This window comes from Physeter macrocephalus, chromosome 5, assembly GCF_002837175.3.
Source record: "Physeter macrocephalus isolate SW-GA chromosome 5, ASM283717v5, whole genome shotgun sequence".
Classification (NCBI taxonomy): Eukaryota; Metazoa; Chordata; class Mammalia; order Artiodactyla; family Physeteridae; genus Physeter; species Physeter macrocephalus.
In genome coordinates, this window is record NC_041218.1 from 17706485 (window position 1) to 17719257 (window position 12773).

Here is a 12773-nt window from a genome sequence, read left to right on the forward strand (position 1 = left end):
CTTAATTGTTTTGGGTTTGTTTTTGTAGGTCCTTCTCTTGTGTTTCCCACTTAGAGAAGTTCCTTTAGCATTTGTTGTAGAGCTGGTTTGGTGGTGCTGAATTCTCTTAGCTTTTGCTTGTCTGTAAAGCTTTTGATTTCTCCATTGAATCTGAATTAGATCCTTGCTGGGTAGAGTAATCTTGGTTGTAGGTTCTTCCCTTTCATCACTTTACGTGTATCATGCCATTCCCTTCTGGCTTGTAGAGTTTCTGCTGAGAAATCAGCTGTTAACCTTATGGGAATTCCCTTGTATGTTATTTGTTGTTTTCCCCTGTTGCTTTTAATAATTTTTCTTTGTCTTTAATTTTCGTCAATTTGATTACTCTGTGTCTCAGTGTGTTTCTCCTTGGGTTTATCCTGACTGGGACTCTGTGCTTTCTGGACTTGGGTGGCTATTTCCTTTCCCATGTTAAGGAAGTTTTCAACTGTAATCTCTTCAGCTATTTTCTCTGGTCCTTTCTCTCTTTCTTCTCTTTCTGGGACCCCTATAATGCGAATGTTGTTGCGTTTAATTAATGTTGTCCCATAGGTCTCTTAGGCTGTCTTCATTTCTTTTCATTCTTTTTTCTTTATTCTGTTCCGTGGCAGTGAATTCCACCATTCTGTCCTCCAGGTCACTTATCAGTTCTTCTGCCTCAGTTATTCTGCTATTGATTCCTTCTAGTGTATTTTTCATTTCAGTTATTGTATTGTTCATCTCTGTTCGTTTGTTCTTTAATTCTTCTAGGTCTTTGTTAAACATTTCTTGCATCTTCTCAATCTTTGCCTCCATTCTTTTTCCAAGGTCCTGGATCATATTCACTACCATTATTCTGAATTCTTTTTCTGGAAGGTTGCTTATCTATCTCCACTTCTTTTAGTTGTTTTTCTGGGGTTTTATCTTTTTCCTTCATCTGGTACATAGTCCTCTGCCTTTTCATTTTGTCTGTCTTCCTGTTAATGTGGTTTTGTTCCACAGGCTGCAGGATTGTAGTTCTTCTTGCTTCTGCTCTCTGCCCTCTGGTGGATGAGGCTAGCTTGCATTAGAATTTTCATATGAAAATCTTGAACTAAGAAAGTAGTGGTAGCAGGACAGGTGGAAAATGTTAGGAACATTATGGTCTAAAGATTTGGTGACTGCTAACATGTGAAGTAAACAAGAAGAACTGCATAGTGTCTCCACAGTTCCTGGAAGGTGGTTCTTACCATGATAGTGAATACTCCAGAAAAAGAAACAAGTTTGTAGGAAAAGATCATGGATTCACTTTAGGAATCATATAGAGTTTGCGGTATTTCTAGGACTTAAAGCAGATAAGTCTCAGTGGCATGTATGTATGTTTATATATATATATGGGTTTAAAGATCAGGGTAGATGTTCAAAATGAGTATAAAGGTTGGAACTTAAATTTTCATAACATGGATGAGATCAGGCAAAAAGCATATTGAGCAAGTGGTGAAGAGTGCCAAAGACCAGAAGCATGGAGAATCCAGCATTTAAACAAAGCAGAGAGAAAGTAAAGGGGAGGAGGGTGGAGTGGAAGTAGTGGGTGCAGGAAGGAGAGGCAGGCTAGACAGAACTTGGAGATAATATTCTAAAGCATTTTCAGGACAGCATAGATTAGGCTGTAAATTGCCTTCCGTGTCCATTTTTTACTCTTTCTTTTAGAAGGGGAACCCCAGGTTTTAACTGGGTGCATACATCGCAGCCTAGCTAGTCCTTGTATCTCAGTTTGCCTTGCAGTGGATATGACTTTGTGTCTAAGTTTGGGCTGGTGGGATATGCACAAATGATGTGTGCCACTTCTAGATCATCACCTAAAATGTGAAGCCACTCGCTGGGGACTTTCACCCCCACATCCAGCAGGCTGGAAGCACATGTGGAGGTGAGCACACTTAGCAGTAGACTGTTTTATGAGAGAGAAATAAATTAACTTAGTTCAATACATTGTGTTTTAGCCTCTCTGTTATAGCAATTTAGCCAAACTGTAACAAATAGGGTCAAAAGTTGTTATTTGTAAATGAATGAACAGGACTGGGGAAAACTTGGGTGTGGATCTCCCGATTCTATCACTTGGGAGAGTTGCACAGGGTTTTGATGTTGGAACAATAGAAATAAAACTGATCATAGTTGTCTGCTAGGTGCCACAGTAAGCAGTGTTTACCCAGAAGTAATTTAAGCATTGTTTATATATTTTAACTGTAAAATATCAATATCCAGGACCAGATCACTTTACTGGTGAGTTCTACCAAACATTTAATGAAGAATTAATACCAATCCTTCTCAAAGTCTTCCTGAAAACAAAGCATTGTTTATATATTTTAACTGTAAAAATCTATCAATATCCAGGACCAGATCACTTTACTGGTGAGTTCTACCAAACATTTAATGAAGAATTAATACCAATCCTTCTCAAAGTCTTCCTGAAAACATCAGTACAGATGGGACCACTTCCAAGCTCATTTTACAAGGCCAGAATTACCCCTATACCAAAACCAGACAAGGATGCCACAAGAAAATTGCAGACCAATATCCCTGATGAACGTAGATGCAAAAGTCCTCAACAAAATGTTAGCAAATCAAGTTCAGCAATACATTAAAAGGATCATACTCCATGATCAACTGGAATTTATTCTGGGGACACAAGGATGATTCAGCATCTGCAGATCGATCAATCAGTGTGAACACCACAATAACAAAATGAAGGATAAAAATCATATGATCATCTCAGTAGATGCAGAAAAAGCATTTGACATAATTTAACGTTCATTCATAATAAAAACACTCAACAAAGTGGGTGTAGAGGGAACATGCCTCAGCATAGTGAAGGCCATATTATGGCCACAAGTTATACATCATAATCAACAGTGAAATACTGAAAGTTTTTCCTCTAACATAGTACTGGAAGTCCCCAGCCAGAGCAGTTAGGCAAGAAAAGAAATAAAAGGCATCCAAGTTGGAAGGGAAGAAGTAAAATGTTCTCTGTTTGCAGATGACAGGATACTCCATATAGAAAACCCTCACGACTCCACTAAAAAACTGTTAGAACTGTTCAACTAATTCAGTAAACTTGCAAGATACAAAATCAATATACAAAAATCAGTTGTGTTTCTATACACTAATAACAAATTAGAAGAGAATTTTTAAAAATTCTACTTAAAATTGCGTCAAAAAGAATAAAATACCTAGAAAGAAATTTAACCAAGGAGGCAAAAGACGCTTATGCTGACAACCGTACGACATTGATGAAATATATTAAAGAAGACACTAATAAATGGAAAGATATTCTGTGCTCATGGATTGGCAGAATTAATATTGTTAAAATGTCCATACTGCCCAAAGCAAGCTTTAATGCAGTTTCCATCAAAATTCCAATGGCATTTTTCACGGAACCAGATTAAACAATGCTAAAATTTTTATGGAACCACAGCAGATCCTGAATAGCCAAAGGAATCCTGAGAAAAGAGAACAAAGCTAGCAGCATCACATTTTCTGATTCCAAATGATATTACAGATATGTAGGAATTAAAACAGTATAGTATTGACATGAAAACAGGTACATAGATCAATGGAACAGAATAGAGAATCCAGAAATAAACCCATACACACACACACAGAGTCAATTAATTTACCACAAAGCAGCCAAGAATATATAACAGGGAAATAGTGTTGAGAAAAGTGGACAGGCACATGCAAGAGAATGAAACTGGACCACTATCTTACACCATACACAAAAATCGACTCAAAATGAATTAAAGACTTTAAAATAAGACCTGAAACCATGGAACTCTTAGAAAAAAACATAGTAAGCTCTTTGACATTTGTCTTGGTGATGAGTTTTTGAATTTGACACTAAAGGCAAAGGAAACCAGCAACAAAATGAAAAGGCCACCTACAGAACGGGAGAAAAATATTTGCAAATCATGTATCCGATAAGGGGATAATACCCAAAATATACAATGAATTCATATAACTCAATAGAAAAAAAAACTCAGTAGAAAAAAATCTGATTTTAAAATGAGCAGAGGATCTGAATAGACATTTATTTATACAAAGAAGATATACAGATGGCCAACAGATACATAAAAAGGTTCCTCAGCATCACTAATCATCAGGCAAATACAAATCAAAACCACAATGAATTGTCACCTCTTACCTATTAGAATGGCTGCTGTCAAAGATATAAGAAATAATAAGTGTTGGCAAGGATGTGGAATAAAGGGAACCCTTGTGCACTATTGGCGGGGATGTAAATTGGTGCAGTCTCTGTGGAAGACAGTATGGAGGTTCCTCAAGAAATTAAAAATAGGACTGCCATGTGATCCAGCAATTTTACTTCTGGGGGTTTATCTGAAGGAAACAAAAATCCTAACTCAAAAAGATATCTACACCTTGTGTTCATTGCAGCATTATTTACTGTGTTCATTGCAGCATTATTTACTGTAGCCAAGACAGGAAAATAAGTGTCTATCAACAGATGCATGGATAAAGAAAATGGGGTGGGTGTGTATATACACACACACACATATGCACACATAATGCAATGGATTATTATTCAGCTATGAAAAAAAGAAGAAAATCCTGCCATTTGCAACAACATGGATCACCTTGAGGGCATTATGCTAAGTGAGATAAATCAGAGAAAGACAAATACTGTATTATCTCACTTACATGAAGAGTCTCAAAATTCACAGGTAACAGAAAACAGATGGGGGGGCGAGGAATGGGTAAAGGTGGTCAAAAGGTAGAAACTTCCATTTATAAGATAAGTAAGTCCTGGGGATATAATGTACAGTATGGTGACTATAGGGGGAAAAAATCAACCAATAAACAAAACAGTTTTTACAGAACCGAATATAAAAGTTAATCTTGACAAAATAGAAAAGCTGGCAATTTAAGAGGTAGAGGGAGTAATGGGAAGGTAGAGAAAGTATCTTGTAAAGTAGAGGAATAAGATACTGTCAAAATTGATGGAACAAGAAACAGGTTTTAAATACAAAAAAATTTACAAAGAAACAGAAACTGCTATTTGAAGTGTAAGACATTGGGAGGATGTGGGAAAGGGATGTGCTCCCTGCTAGAGCAGCATCCATGCAGCAGGGAGTCAGAAGGTAATCTCTGAAGTTAATAACTCAAATAGTGGCATGAGTATACTACTTAGAGCCATGGAAATAATCACTAGAACTAATAACTACTGAAAATGGTTTCCTCAGGAAAGGGGTGAGGCCAAATATATTTAAGTTCTTCAATAACTGCATCAAGTATCAAAAAATCATTTTCTCTTAATATCCTTTTCCACGTTGACAAAATTGGTTTATCTTTTTTTAGAAGAACTGGTTTGAGTTCATTAAATTTATTCCTAACGTTTTATTCTTTTTGATGCTATTATCAATGGAATTCTTTTCTTGGCTTTATTTTTAAATTTTGAATATTAAGCCTTTTATTATTATGAAATGTTCCTCTTTGTCTCTAGTAATATTTCTTTATCTTAAAGTTTATTTGTCCGATACAGAGTCTCTCTACTTCTCTTACGGTTACTCATTTATTTTTAAAAGAGATACATACACATACATATTTAGGACAAGAGAATATAGATAGAAACACTAAAATGTTAACATTAGTTGTATTTGGCTTATAGAATTATGAGTTTTACAGGGATTTTTTTGGTGTGTATTCTGAGTTCTGTGATTAGTTTGTATTACAATTAGAAAAAAAAGATTTATATAAAATTTAATACTTTTATCAGATTTTGGGGGTTGCAAATAGCAGATATTGACTCTAACAAGTAGAAAAGGAATTTTTGAAGATGTTGGACTAGTCATAGAATCAATAGGAAAGCTGGAGGACCAGGCTCAGAAGAGGCCAGAGCTATGCTGGCTGTAAGACTCTAGATAGCAGGAACTTCTCAACTGTCTCTTCTGGGTGATAACACAGAAATAAATGAACTCTGACTTCTTGTTGTCTTTCTTTTGTTCTCTCTAATCAAGATTCAGAATCCAAAAGTGAGTGTCCTGCTTTGATGCCTGGCAAGGAAACTACATGGCACCTTAAGTTACAGTTCTAGGAGTCCACACAATGGGGACAGATGATTCCCCAGAATGAAATTAGGATGCTGTTATCAAAAGAAGGGAAGTGAAGTCTGGCAGCTAAAAAGCAACAGATATTCACTATGATATTTAACTTTTTGTTAATGCAGAATTAGTTTACAATGCTAGTCATAAAAACAGTTATCAATATTGAATAAGAAATAATTTGGTTTGCTAAAAATAGAATTACCATATGATCCAGCAGTCCCACTCCTGGGCATATATCCAGACAAAACTATAATTCAAAAAGATGCATGCCACCTGTATGCTCATAGCAGCACTGTTCACAATAGCCAAGACATGGAAACAACCTAAACGTCCATCAACAGATGAATGAATAAAGAAGATGTGGTACCTATATACAATGGAATACTACTCGGCCATAAAAAAAGAACGAAATAATGCCATTTGCAGCAACATGGATGGACCTAGAGATTTTCTTACTTCACTTAGTATGATAGAGAAGGACAAATACCATATGATTTATATGTGGAATCTAAAATATAATACAAATGAACCTATCTATGAAACAGAATCAGGGACTTAGGGACTTAGAGAATAGACTGGTGGTTGCCCTGGGGCGGGGTGGGGGTGCAGCGGGAGAGGGTAGGAGTGGGAATGTAGGATCAGCAGAATTACCATATGATCCAGCAGTCCCACTCCTGGGCATATATCCAGACAAAACTATAATTCAAAAAGATGCATGCCACCTGTATGCTCATAGCAGCACTGTTCACAATAGCCAAGACATGGAAACAACCTAAACGTCCATCAACAGATGAATGAATAAAGAAGATGTGGTACCTATATACAATGGAATACTACTCGGCCATAAAAAAAGAACGAAATAATGCCATTTGCAGCAACATGGATGGACCTAGAGATTTTCTTACTTCACTTAGTATGATAGAGAAGGACAAATACCATATGATTTATATGTGGAATCTAAAATATAATACAAATGAACCTATCTATGAAACAGAATCAGGGACTTAGGGACTTAGAGAATAGACTGGTGGTTGCCCTGGGGCGGGGTGGGGGTGCAGCGGGAGAGGGTAGGAGTGGGAATGTAGGATCAGCAGATGTAAACTATTATGTATAGAATGGGTGAACAAAAAAGTCCTACTGTAGAGCACAGGGAACTATAGTCAATATCCTGTGATAAACCATAATGAAAAAGAATATATACTGTATATGGGTATAACTGAGTCACTTTTGCTGTACAGCAGTAATTAACACAACATTGTAATTCAATAAAAAATAAATTTTAAAATTTGTTTTGGATACAGTGGTCCCAATTACTGTCACTTAACCTGTGTTGGAGTACTCACCACACTGAAGTTCTCACTCACAGATTTCTCTCTCACTTAACTGTAAGTTCCATGTGTTCCATAATGCAGTTAAATTCAATTAGAAAAAGAGAAAATAGACTTTCATAGTCATATTGAGGAGGACTTTGTGATAATTTAACACTTGCTAGAATGTCTGTCATCTCCTTCCTGGTTTACCTAATCAACTTGTACTTACTCAAGGCTCAGCTCAAGCATTACCTCATCCAGAAGGACTTTCTTACACTCTCCTACCACATCCCATTATGGTTTACAGACCACTCATCACTGTGCATAACGCTATTGTTCTCATCCCACTGCGTCATACTGGTTGATTTGTCTGTCTCTCACACCAGCCAAACTGGCAGGCTCTATCTTGTTTTTCTTTGATTCTCCAGCCTCTTACACACAGTGTCTATGCATCAAACATTCAGTAAAGATTTGTTGAATGAGTGAATGGATTTGCCAGCAGAAAGGGGGTAATGCATTCCATATTCCAACAAGTATAAAGTCATGACACCTGGTACACTGAGGAATGGTGACATTCCAGAGGATTAGAGCATTTAAAGATTAATGGGAAAAGAGACTGGTGAATTTGACTAGAGTTTGTCTCTACAGGACCATGTATGCCAAGTTTAGACAATTCCGTAGGCCTCACGAACAGAAGAATGAGTGAGGCTTGGCAATGGGAGGAGGACAGGACACAAGAGGTTATTTGGTGAATAAATACAGGTTGGGCTGGAGCTAGCAGAGAACCTTCCCATGGTGGAGTGTTGCTATCTGTGGAAGTTAGAGAGGTTCAGACTTGGTTTGGGAGCAAATTCACCCACCATGCACTAGGTACTTTTTTAGATACTGGGGACACAATAAGGGATAATATGAACACGATTTCTACTCCCATTGAGTTTTTACTCTAATAAGGGAAGACAGATAAAAACAGTAGACACAAAGGTATGCATACACATTCTCGAAACTGAAGTGCCATGTTGCAAGTAAAATGTTCCATGACAGCACTCTGCACGAAAGCATTGAGAGCAAGCTGGAGAGAATTTCCCTAGAGTGTAGCAGGGACCCTCCTCTCCCAGCCCACAGCCCAGCCATTTACTGCTGAGTTTTTGTAAGTATAATGACCAATATTGTACATGTTCTTTAGGAATTTGTCTAAAATAAAAGGTTTGTAAGTTCTAGATTTTACAAATATGTGTGTATTACTTATGCACTCTCCAAAAAGTGTTGCAAAGAAAAAGAAGATAATTTTGTCGCAGTAATACTTCCTTTAGCAAAAGTGATTTCCTTCCCAACCCTCCCTGTTTTCTACTACATAGGGATCTCTTTTTTAAAGCTTAATTGAGTAAATATATGATAGTATAAATAAAAGTCAGTCATTGCCTATGTTATTGGCAAGTTGTGTTTCTAGTTTACATTTCTAGTGCCTGAAAAAGAATCTGGTGTTTTTACAGCTTAATCTCTAACCTTGCCAGCTGTTCGGGGCTTTTCCTTCAATAGAATGGACTCGGGTAGTAAAGGAGTTTTGCCTTTGCCAAGCGACCTGGCTTTCATTCTCTTCTCTTGGTTGTGGGCCTCGTTTAATGATAAAGGCTCTTTCCTCTTTTCCAGGGTGCTGATAAGACTGTGAAAGGTCCAGATGGACTGACTGCCTTTGAAGCCACTGACAACCAGGCAATCAAAGCCCTTCTTCAGTGATGGACGGATGGGCTGACAGCTCTGGAAGAATGACTCTCCTGTGGCCTCACACTGCTGCCTGTCTGTCTGTCACTCTCTATCTGCCAGCTTCTTCAGCTAAAATACTTCTAGAGGGGTGAGGGGAGAGAGAAATTCATAACAAATCAGACTACCAGAAAAAAACAACGTTTGGGAGGAGAGGAGAAAAACAAGATCAGGCTTTTACTAGGATTCCTGATCAGGTCAGCCTCTTTTCCATTTCCAGTAAAAAAAAAAAAACAACACAGCTTATACCCGTGGGAGAGCAAAGACAAAATATACCATTAACGTTTGACCTTTTCAGCTCCCTAGCTAATTTATTAATTAGATTGTGTCGAGGGTCTGACTATACGAAGGCCAACTATACATTTGGTAGCCCCATCTGTGCAAGCAGTAGTGGCTGCTGTGACGTAACTTAGGGTGCTGAGATAAGCAATTAGCTCTAGCCTTCTGCCTTAAGATTCACTCTAGTGGGGATCTCCCGGCATAGTTAAGAGCGCTGCCTGTGGTTGGTGACCAAATCTTCCCTCGGTGACTTCCAGCTTTATGTGAAAGCTCAGTTAAGGCGAGGAGGGGCACACTCCTAAACTGCTGGGCGGCTGAACTTTGGATTTCCTCTCCCCCTTCACGTGGATTTCATGTATCTTTAGATAAAACTGACTAGTTTTATTTATAAAATCTCAAATTTTGGAAGTCTAAAGGAGAAATCATTCCAGTATGCATATTTTATTTTTCCTCTAGATTCAGACATTTATAGAACATTGAAAACACTTTCAAACTCCTGCTGGTAGTAAAAGGGGATTTAAAAATAGAATCATAGCCATAAGCCTGTTAGTATCATAAAGAGAGAACAGTTGTCTTAGTACCTATGGATTTTCTGCATTTGCTATTTGAATGGATTGGCCTCAGTTATGTTTGGAGAATCAAGGAACATTCTTTGGAATGCCTCTCTCAGACCCATCTTGGATGCTGATTACTTATTGCACCAAAGCTATCACTGGGGTGAGAGTTACTGTTTGGACAAATTTAACCCCATCCCTTAAAAATATGCGTGTTACCAAGTTTCCCTGAGGTGTTGATAGGCTTCTGCTGAATGTATGCCAACCCACCTGCATAATATATTTTTTTTTCTTTTCTATATTATGCATTGCATAAAATGTGAGAACTTCAAATTGTATTCTGTGTTCTTAAAATACAGTGCCCTAAAATGGTGTTCTTAGGACCTGCAGAAAATATTTAGACGCATTTTCTAATGTTTATTTCATGAGCAGTACAGCTAATTAAAACATATACCCTTAAATTTGCTGTCCTGCATAGAAAATATTAAGATTCCTTTGACTTGCCATCCATATAAGCTTACTAAAAATATAAGGGTTTTTCCTTAGCCATGTCACGCAATAATTGAATGTACCTCAAATTTTTAAATGGGGGGAGGGTGGGTGAGGGACTTGAATTCAGATTGTGGATAACAAAGAATTAATGATGATTTTTTAAGGCAATGTAGCATTCTACAGCAGGGTTAAACTAGCACCAAGAACCGTCAGCCTGGCCAACAAGTCTTATTGACCACTTGCTGGTTGGTTGGTTGGTGTGTGGGTTTGTGTGTGTGTATTTTTCCCCATGAACCCTTTTTTTATCCTGTGGCTTTTTCACTTAAAACTAGCCTAACCCTGTAATTTTCCTGCATCCAAGAAAACAATCACAGAATGCTGGTTTAAACACTTTGATACATTTAGCTAATTCTGCTGTCTTAATGCAGCCTATTAGAGTTGGATTAAAAGTCAGTAATCAGTACTTCATAACATCACTGAACTGAAACACAGAGCTATCCTCATTGAAGATGGCGGGCACTCTATCAGACTGTAACTGTCAGCGTAGTGACAAGATGTTTTGATATCTTTGTTTCCACTTCTTGGCATACTGCTGTTTAAAAGGCTTGGATATTACTCTCTACGCAGTTTTACCTTTACTCTCAAAAGTGTTTTTTGTAATTGGCTGCTGCAGAGAGTGCATTGTCCTATCATTCCTAAACCTGGTCTGCTTTCACAGTCACCTGGTCTAGAGACCATGTGATTCTTTGTACAGTTTATCCTCATGTTCCTTGTAATGCAGTAGAGGCTACTTGGCCTTCCCTCTTCTTTCTCAGCCATTTTGTAAACCCCATAATTATGAAGCAGTTGCTTGAGAAAATAACAGATAAACATAGAATAGACCGACCAAGATGGTTTACAGTTTCTTTTTTTTAACTAGGTTATTTATAATGTATTTCTGAACCACTTGGCAGAGAAATTCACAACACTTAATGTTCATATTTTGACTAAAGGAAGGTAAAACCTTGTCTGCTTTTTGGTACTACATGCATTAGTAAAAGGTTAATAAGTAAGTTTTGTTCTCCACTGAAGTAATATTTAACATCTCAGAAAAAATCTTGCATGTTCTGTAGTTTTGTATTAAGTCAGTCATATCGTATGCACTGTATCAAGTGAAAACAGGTGGTTTACCTGTCTACATTAGTATACTAACAGATTCCCCCTTGCAGCTTCAGACTGGTATCTGTAGACTTACAGTTGAGCTACAGCACCAGAATCGATGCAGTAGTTCACAGCTCACCTTCTAAACCCAGTGGGGCATGAAGGAGAGGTAGGTGGGTGCAGTGAGTGGAAGCTGCCGGCAAGTAGGCCCTTCATTCATTGATTTCTTTCCCCCAAATAATGGATTTCAAATCTATATGTACCTATTTGATTTTTTTTCCCTAAATCTTCAACTGAGCTGCTGTTTTCTTCCATGCAATACTGTATACTCGATTGTGTATAGAAGAAGCTGGTGAGAGTGCCCTCCTGCATAAGTAACTGCAGTGTTTTGCATGCAAAATTTTAAAAAATTTAAATTGTCCTGATTCTATTTTGTAAATGGAAAAACAATCATATCTTTCTAAGCAGTAATGGAGGAAGACTAGTGCTTTGTGCATTTTGATATATTTGAGTTCATTTTTTCCACAATGTAATGCGTTTGACACAATTGGGTTTCTCATATTATCCTAGTTCATGTACATCAGAATGCTAAATAATACTGTGTTGAAGTTTTGTGTTGCAAGAACAAATGGAATAAACTTGAATTGTGCTACAGCCAAGTGTCAGCGTTTCCCTCGCTCCGTTACTGTCGCCTTCCTCCTCCGGTCTTCTCTACAACTGTATCGGTGCTTTGACTCAAACTTTTAATTAATCTGAATTTTCCCCCTCTATCCCACTTCCGGAAAAAAATACGTGGAAAGAAAATAGGACATAGGAAAGATTTAATAGAAATAAACCATATTACTTATCTCATCTAGAGGTTTTGCTCTTCTTGCCGTTTCCTGATACAAATTGTTTGCCTGTAATAAATGTTGAGTGGTTACTAGGAGCAAGCTGTAGCTAGGAAATGGTAGAGTGTCAGGCTCTTAATAGGTGTTAAAGAAAACAGGGTCACAGTAAACCTCTTTAATCCTTTCATATGCTCATTTAAGCTATCGCAGAACTTTCACATAGCACAGTGTATCAGACTGTTGGATTTTTTTTTTTTCCTCTTCCTGTTAAGACCAGTGATTCTCAAAATGTGGTCTCTAGATGAACAACCATGACCA

At 37.5% G+C, this 12773-nt stretch overlaps 1 protein-coding gene across 1 annotated transcript in view; it reads left to right on the forward strand.

Annotated features, from left to right (window-relative positions):
- MTPN (myotrophin) overlaps window positions 1-12279 on the forward strand; it is a 67086-nt gene extending 54807 nt beyond the window's left edge. Inside the window, exon 5 of the mRNA XM_024128595.2 lies at window positions 9050-12279. Within this exon, the coding sequence (XP_023984363.1) occupies window positions 9050-9136 (87 nt within the window). The 3' untranslated portion in view covers window positions 9137-12279. The remainder of the gene's footprint in view (window positions 1-9049) is intronic.
- The last annotated feature ends 494 nt before the right edge of the window (window positions 12280-12773 follow it).